The sequence below is a fragment of the Nelumbo lutea genome, chromosome 4, assembly GCF_056320005.1.
Source record: "Nelumbo lutea isolate HS-2025 chromosome 4, American lotus-T2T, whole genome shotgun sequence".
In the NCBI taxonomy this organism is placed as follows: Eukaryota; Viridiplantae; Streptophyta; class Magnoliopsida; order Proteales; family Nelumbonaceae; genus Nelumbo; species Nelumbo lutea.
In genome coordinates, this window is record NC_142687.1 from 91,703,245 (window position 1) to 91,712,490 (window position 9,246).

A 9,246-nucleotide genomic window follows, 5' to 3' on the forward strand; every position below is an offset into this window, starting at 1 on the left:
GAATCATGCGGCATGAATAGGGACAAGAGTAGAGTTTCTGGATGGATGGATGAACCAGGCCGGTGGTCACCTTCTTACCACTCTAAATTTCAGAATATGTTCTTATGAATAAGTTATTCTGAGTAGTTTCATATTATAGTTATAATTTTGGCCTTTTGAAGAGAACAGAGTATACCGGTTTAAACCCTCCAAAATGGGCCCTTGTCTATATTGGAGTCTACTGCTGGCCCACATTAGACAATACGTGACCGGTGATAAACCGTTGGATGTGGGCAATGTGCTAATCTTTCTACAAGCATTACTTCGTTTCTTAAATTAGAAAAACCCAAAGATTTCGGTGCTTGACAAAAATTAAAAACAAAAAAAAAAGGATTCCAATGCTTTAGCTTCAATGGATGGTAATGGTAGTGGTTAAGGTTTGAGATTTGACAGTGACAGACAATGAAGGAATGAATGACTGATTTAGAGGTCCACTTCCTCATGGACGCATTGGATTCCCCGGCCCATTATATTCTGCAAGAGGCCCACGCCACCCAAGAAGTGACAACTGACAAACATACATATATGTTTCAGAGAGTTGCACTGTGAAGAGTTGCTCGCTGGCTGAATTCAATAGATATTTGTATTCCCACTAAACCAACATACCAGCTCATACATTATATATCTCAAATTCTAAGGTGTTAAACGGAATTAAACGAAAAGGAAAATACAACGCACGGTGGTGGGGCCCAGGTACCGATTCTCGCTCGCTATAAGAAGTAGAAAATGTAGAATGCAGGGAGCAGCTGCTCTAGCGCTCTACCCGGAAAACAGCCAGCAGTCGGACTGTTGGAGAAATAATTTTAGGAAAATTCTCCGAACCGTACGGCCGCACAATTTTTGGTTACAATAACGACTCTGACTCCCTGATAGTGACATGAAAGATTTTTGCCACGTGGCAACATTGTCCAGGGAGCCATTTATTGATTAGCCTTTTTTAGCTCACCGAGTCGCAGCTGCTACTGCCTTCCCCATGACCGCCGCTTTGATGGTTGCCGCAGCGGCGGAGGCGGTGGGAGCGTGGTCTTCGGCTTTGTAGAAGAAATGCCTGACGATGTTGGTGCCTGGCCCTGCCACCAGCTTCTCCCAGGTCTCCTCCGCTTCCTTGCCGTGCTTCAAGAACACTTCGGTGGCGTCGAGGCAGTGCATTTTCCCCCGCAGCAGCTCCTTCAGCCGATAAATTTTCTGCAACTGGCAACGGGCTAACGTGCAGGTGTTCACCTTGATCTCCTCGATCGCCTCCTCAAGGAGTATCGCCAGGATTTCTTCGTCCGCCAGTGCTGAAGCTTCTGCTCGGAGGAACCTGTCCATCTCTGGCAACCCGATGGCCCGCCTGATTCCTCGAGAATAGTCAGCTTCCGGTTCAAAAAACCTCCGCACCTCGTTTACCAACCCGGCCTCGACCATGCGGTCCACTCGCTTGGACACAGACGAGTGGAGCACAGGCAAGCACACGTCCACCCAGAGGAAGCAACAGTCATACCTCGACCGGAACTCAAGATCGTCGTTGACGAGCGCATGAATGTACGAGTTGGAGCCACCCACGATGATGGGAAGCCGGTCGCGACTCACGATCGACTCGATGGCGTGGGAAGCCGAGCGGCAGAAATCCAATGCTGTGAAGTCAGCGTCAGGATCCACCACTCCCAGCAGATGATGTGGGACGCCCCGCTGCTCCTCTTCAGTAACCTTGTTGGTGACGATATCCAGCCCCTCGTACACTTGCATTTTATCAGAATTCACAATCTCGGCAGGGAAGCGAGTGGCAAGGTCGATCGAAAGCTTCGATTTTCCGGTGCCCGTCGCTCCCATGACGAACACGACCTTGTCTTTCGGGCGGCGAACGGTGAACGACTCCATTCCCATTCCGCCGCCCGGAAAATTTAGAAAGGGAAGAGCTTGCTTACAGGCCATCGACATGAAAATCCTCATATTGGAATTCGAAAAAGAAGAAAAAAAAAAACTGTATGAAACTATGAATGTAAATGTAATCTCCCGGACGCGGCGAGCAGAGGAGAAATCAAAGAACCCGTACAGCCTGTCTTTTCTGACGCTCGCGGAGGAAGGCAAAAGCAAGAGATGTAGGAGGGAAAAGCTGGAAAAGCTGCTGTCTGAAAGCCGGGATGGAAATAAGTGCTCTGAAAATTGGGTCGAGTCTCTCTCTCTCTCTCTAACAAAAATAAATAAATAAATAACTTGATATCTCTGTCGGCACCACGTAAAGCTATGTGTGCATATGTATACTTTAAAAATATTGCAGCAACCACGCTTACTTGAGGACTGAGAGAACGAGGAAGGGAGAGAATTTCCCGAGGGAATTGACGCGATGGAACTAAGTTGGAGTTTGAAGCGAGAAGCTGAGAACACGAGGTCTAAGTGGGATGGGAAGGGGGTATTTATATAGAACCTATCATATTTAAACAGTCTATGATTAAGAAAAAATAGTTATCTCAAATTATAAAAATAGTCAAACCAAAAGTAGTTTGGATTCTTTTTCCTATATTAGTTTTTTTGGAGGGTTTCTGTTAATGTGTGTGTTTATCCTCAATGGAACACATCAACAAGTTGCAAGAGCAAGTTGCCTCTAGGAAAGCTATGGATGCAGAGGTTCTCTCTAGTGGTTTATCTTTTATTTATGGAGGGAGAGGGGACAATTTGTAGGATGATATTTATTTTGGTTTAGTCTCATATTTAAAATATACACAAGTAATTAGATCTAATTAATTCCCTCCTTGGCTAAGTTTCCTTATTTGAGTCGGTTTTCTCACCTTCTAGTTGGTGGCTGAGATGGTGTCTTATCAGAATTCTACTTTTTCTTATTGAATTGGGAAGGGATAAAGACATGAACCCTTGCCCATGTTTTGCACAGAAATACATTCATGCATGCATGAATGCTTGTTTTCATGCATGTTTTAGAGATTCAGAAATTTGACACGTGGCAAAATAGTTTGGAGTTCAAAAGGAGTCTCCGTAAACATGGTATATTAATGAAAAAATGTTGGCACAAGACAATACACCAGCTTTTTTGTGTAAGTTTCAAACCAATATAGAGCTGTCAAATGGATCGATTACCCCTATAATAACATTCTGTTTGGAAAGGCTGAAGCTTGGATTGAATTGCTTTCGCTGAGCTGCTTTGGAGATGATATAATTAATTAACCCATTTGAAAGGGCCTCCTCTGCATTGTTTGAGCTTTGTTGATTAGTTGTTTTGGAGAAGCTATCAAAACTGCTAGCTTCACCAGAAAGTCAAGTTCTCGGCTAAATGACAGCTTGTGCATATATGTTTTTGGCTTTTCGGGTTTTTCACCAAATACAAGTTGCTAATTAAATTAATTTTCATGTGGAGTAGCCTATCTTGCAACGCTAGAAGTCGCTATGAGAAAGCCCTTCCAAACAGGCATTAGAAAGAATTTTGACGAAATTCGTTGAAAGATAGTAATTTCGGGTTTTTCACCAAACACAATTTTAAGATATCATGCATGACGAGTAGGGGTGTTAATTGGATTGGATTTGGTCCAATCCGATCCAGTCCAATGTGAGTCCATTATAAATGGACCATGTCTAATCCAATCCGATGAATGTTTTGGACCAATTTGGAACGGTTCAATTCATTGCCTGGACTATCCAATCTGTTCAAATTCATTTTGATTTAGATTGATTTCAATCGAAACCTGGCCCATTTACACATATATTCTTATCTTATATCAATGGACCAGAGTTATTGGCCTAATCCGACCCAATCAAATATAAATTTATTATAGATGGACTAGGTCCAATCCAATCTAATAAATATTTTAGACCGAATTGATCCAATCCAATATATCTTATTAATCCATCCAATCTGTCCAAATTAATTTTAGACTGGACAGGGTCCAATCCAAAACCAGCCCATTGACACCATTAATGATGATGCCCACCTTATAAATCCAAAACCCGCCATGAGAAAGACCACCCACCCAAATGTGCACTAAAAACTAAAATTTTGAATGGCAACTATCTTCCTCAAGACCCAACTAGTAGAACGGTAAATCATTCTTCATTAGTCATCATCCGTTACATATCCTACATAAAGAAAGTAATGTAATGGACAGAACTGTATTATGAAAATAAATAAGAATTCATACCCTAATTTTTAAGACAAATAAATCAAAATAGCAAAGTAACTACTTAGGGTCCATTTGATTCAGAGCTGAATCAAAATCGGAATTAAAATGGAATTTCTTCGAAATCAGAATCAGAATGATCTAGTCCCAAATTTTGTTTGGTTCAGAGAAAATTGAGAATAAAAATTGAAATCAGCAGGAATGAGATTTCGTTCCCAAAGGAGGGGCAGGGAATGATCATTCTCTCAAATGGGAAAATGCCATTCCAGCAAAAAAGGGAATGGGATTCCGATTCCACCCAACCAATTAAATAATTGAAATCAGAATAGATCATTCCAATTCCGATTCCAGACCCCTATTCCTGCAAACCAAACGGGGCCTTAGTGTTTCAACACCAATCCAATACCATTAAGTCAATTTACAAAATAAACCTCAAACCCATTGAAATAATTAATTGTAATAATGAAATTAGCTCAAGAAAACATTAAAAAATGGATGTCATTTTCTTGCATTTTGAAATTATGTCACAGGCATAACCCTGAATTTTCTGCAATATTCCTAAGGGTAAATGGAATTTTACAATTTTAACCTTAGATTAGTATCTTTCCCTTATTGCTATTGTTACATTTTTCATATAACAGTTTTGGATTTTATGTTGTTTTACCCTTGGGATGTGTTTTTGTTAGAAAATAAATGAGAATTACAGAAATGTCATCCCCATAATATAATGTGTTTAATGAACTTCAGAACGCATTTATATTCTTATGTTGCAATAATTGGTACTCTGGGTGTTCCTGACTTGGCTACCATATGCTACATGATCATGTTGCAATAAACGATCAAGACCAACCACTAATTAAAATGGGTCCTACCTAATAGCTTTTAGGGATCAAAATTCAAGTTGATGGGTTTGACTACATCTGATGAATACACTACTGCCATCATGTGGACAGTGGAAAATAATTTGAAACACCCATGATTATATTCAATGTTCTTTACTCCAACTGGTCTAAGTTTCTCAAATATTTTTAGAGAAACTTGGAGTACAAACAAGGAAAATAGCGATCTAATTATGCCATGTTCCTTAGAAAATTAAGGATCTTCTCATCTATATGTTTGACTCATAAATTGTTTTCCTTTGAATCCTTAATTTATGTCACCAACTGCAAATTGTTCACGGTTAAGTTGTGAAGAAAAAAATTATAAATTCTGGATGTCTCATGCCTTGTCTACCACCTTCTTCTCTTGGGACAGGGAGGACTCAAAAAAAAAAAAAAGAAACAAAGCTCTTGTTTATAATATGACTCTTCTTGATTAGTTTCTTAATCTAAACTAGGAACAATATGTAGGTGGAAGGTGTCAACTGTCAACACCTTGAATTAATTTTAGACCTTAATAAATCAACCTATATTAGCCTCCTTTTGAAATCTATTGGCCCATGGACTTAAAAATTACCCTCCTCCAATATTGAGATAAAACTAAAAAAAAAAAAAAAGAAAAATAGCAAGAAGAGGAGATTCTATGCAACTCATCCAGTTACTTTCAAGCCTCAAAACACTTGGAGGTTTAATCACCCATCTATTTCTTTTAATTTCCTCACACAATATTAGCTTCTCCGATGTAACTCTATGGCCAAAAGTATAATTGCTTTCATTCTTCTACTTTTCTTTTAGATGATTCTTGGTTGCTTTTCAAATTCATTGAAGCCCTTTCCATCGGAAATCAGCTTTACTGCTCACAAGACCGTGCTCACACCATTCGTATAGTCTTTTGCAGCTTTTTAGTGAGAATATCTCTCCATGACAAAAAAAAAACATATAAGTACGGAAATATTTCCAATACACGGTGAAAAAGGCTATGCAAATGGTGTGAGCACAGTCTTGTGAGAACTGAAGCCGATCTCTTCCATCTTCTCCCACTTTCACTTTTCCTTTTCTTATGGTCATAAGGAAAGTCTTAAAGAAAAAAAAAAATCATAAAGAGCCCAAGTTAGCCATAGGGCTATTTTGTTGTCCGGCAACTGCATAAGTGCCGTATACAGAATATGCTTATCATGCCATAAGATTGCCTGCCTTCTGGCCTAAGCCTTAACTATCTGTAAGCCTTTTCTTAGGCTATTTTATCTTAGATTCCTAGAACCAGAAAGCATGGCCTGAGTTTGTGGTGAATAGATAACCTCTTTTGATGGAGGTACGGGGTGTATTCCCCTCTGGTGAATGAAACCCTTACATTATGAATCTAATTGTTCTATTACTTTTTTTTAGGACATAAAAGTCAAATATTATCAAAATGCTTTAGTTGGGAGACCATCACTTTCATTTAGCTTTCTTCCATTAATGCAGAATGACTACTGAATTCTCCCTTTTGATGTCAAGTGTTTTTGTCTCGCAAATGGAAAATAGGTATAATCATGAGTTAAAAGGAAATTCTTTCATTAACAGCAACCTATTAGCTATGTAATTTCTTTCTTGTGCAGGTCCCTTCGACTTTATTGCAATTACAGATCGAAGTTTAAGGAGGTGACTCAAATAAAGTTAGTGAACTTGTAGGACTCATTAGGTTGCATTTGGAAATGATGCAAATAGAGTGTAAATTTTGGTTAAGGGTAAATTTGTAATCTGATTCACTTTTTCTTGTATTTGGCAACATTACATTTATGCATTGACAAATGATAGATCAATGCATATTTACATCGATAATAAGATGTAAAAATACATCAATAAAAAAGAAGTAAATTTGCATTCAAGTGTGCTTTTGATAAAAAAAAAAGACATGTTTTATTGGAATTCATGTTTCCATCCATTACAGCTAAAAGTCAGTTTGGTAGGAAAGTAAACGTGTCAGTGCAAAACTAACAAAATTTTGCCATTAATATGAACTGTTTTTACACTCTACATATTTGTATTCACACTTATTTGTATCATTTCCAAACGCAACCTTAGTAAAATTTGATGTAATAATCGGCCCTACAAGTAAAAATAGGAGTGTAATCAAACCGAATCAAGCATTGGATACTCGAGTTTAGTACAACTCAAAAACTTAGAGCTTGAAACTTGATTCGAGCTCGATCAATTTTCAAGTCATCTACTTAAACTCAACTGGACTTGATATTTGTGAGTTATACATGCTTGGATTGAGTACAAATAAACTTATATTATAAATATTATAAATAAAAATGTATTAGAAAACTTTCTTGTAAATGTATTTATTTAATGTTATAAATAAATTAATATAAAAAATAATATTTATTTATATTATAAATGAATATATATTTATAAGTACAACTTGAATATCTTCAAGTTGAGCTCAAATACCTTGTGAAGCTCAGTTCATTTACACCACTACTTATAAGTACATTACAAATTAATATAAACATATTAAATTAATAACCTGTATATATCATTTATGTATAATTTATTCTTAGGCTATATTCGGTTTGAAGGAAAAGGTAAGGAAACCGGTACAAACCAAACGCAATCTTAATGAAAGATTTCTCCTCACAATAAAACATTTAACCTAATTCTCTTCTGTTATATCTACACCCATCTTTAAATTACTTGAGTATTTCTCTAAAGTGTTTTTTTACCAAGACCATCTACTTAAAGTACTTTAAATATTAACTTTAATTTCGATCTTCTTCATATCATTCTTCCTTGTTTTTTCTTCTTCTTTTTTTTTTTCTGAAAGCATTCTTCCTATTGTTTCATGTGCTATGAAAGAAAGCATATATATAACATGAGGCGGGACGGGGACAGGGAGCCTCTCCCCATCCCCGTCCATTAAGAATTGTTTGTATGTATTACTGTCTGAGAAATAGTCATGGGACTAAAAAAAATATCAATCATATTTTTTTTTATTTTTTTAATTTTAAAAAATAAAAATAAAATAATTAAAATTTACAATCCTATTAAAAAAGATCCAAACATATTCAATCATATTTCTAAAATATTAATATATAGACGTATGTGTACATATATAGATATATATAGGAGTGGCCATGAATCGAGCTCTTTACGAGCTACTTGAGCTTGGCTCGGCTCAGTTTCATCCGAGCTTTGAGCCGAGCTCAAGCCTAATAAAGCTCGGCTCTTGAGTCTCGTGAACCGAATAGAATAGTTATATACACACACACATAATAATAATAATAATAATAATAATAATAATAATAATAATAATAATAATAATAATAATAATAATAATAATGATGATAATAATAATAATGTAGAAAATAATATATAGTATATATATAATATTTATTTTTATATATAATAATAACTAATTATTATAATTCTTACCTTTTTAAATATCAAATAAAAAATATTATATATATTATTTTTATAAAGCATTTTTCTCAAGTCGAGCTCGAGCTTACGAGCTTTTAACTCAAGTTGAGCTCAAGCTCAAGGTTCTAACTCAAACCGAGCTTGAATCCACCCCTACATATATACAAATATATTAATGGGGATCCCACAAGGTGGGGATCGGAGTCCCTGCGAGGTGGGGAGTGCTCTCCCCATCCCCGCTAACACTGATGAAAATTTCCCCATCCCCATCTCCGCTCCATACAGGACGGATCCCTACATGGAACCACCTGAAGTGAATGAAAAACGCTCATGGGCATGATTTTGTGGTTTTTTTTTATCCAAAAATATCCTTAACATTTTGAGCAGAGAACAAAATTGATCGAAGATTGCCAACGTTTTACTTGGAGCAAGAATGGCATTTTCTGTTTTTTTTTTTCTTTTGATTAAATTTGTTGAAATTGATATTACAATCAACATCATCATTTTCCACTTTCCTTCAACAGAAAATTGATTAATTAAACCGGTTACAAACTATAGAACAGGATAATTTTAGTAAATTCATAAAAGAATAGGGGTGTTATAATAAATAATCCTAAAATTTAATTACTGTTTGAAAAATACATAATTTTTGTCCGAAGTGCGATCACGAATTTATGGGAAGGTATACAATAAACTTTCTATCATACCAAATAGATGTCATTTTGGACACATTTTCATATAAAATAATACCAATGACAATAACAAGAGTAAGAATGACCACTACAATAACAGTGACAATGACAAATTGACAATGTACT

At 36.4% G+C, this 9,246-nt stretch overlaps 1 protein-coding gene across 1 annotated transcript; it reads right to left on the reverse strand.

Annotated features, from left to right (window-relative positions):
• Positions 1-604: 604 nt before the first annotated feature.
• On the reverse strand, positions 605-2,661 carry LOC148861786 (adenylate isopentenyltransferase 5, chloroplastic-like). Its single transcript, XM_088982967.1, has one exon. The coding sequence runs from the start codon at positions 1,969-1,971 to the stop codon at positions 982-984; it is 990 nt and encodes a 329-aa protein (XP_088839093.1). The 5' UTR covers positions 1,972-2,661; the 3' UTR covers positions 605-981.
• Between the last annotated feature and the right edge of the window lie 6,585 nt (positions 2,662-9,246).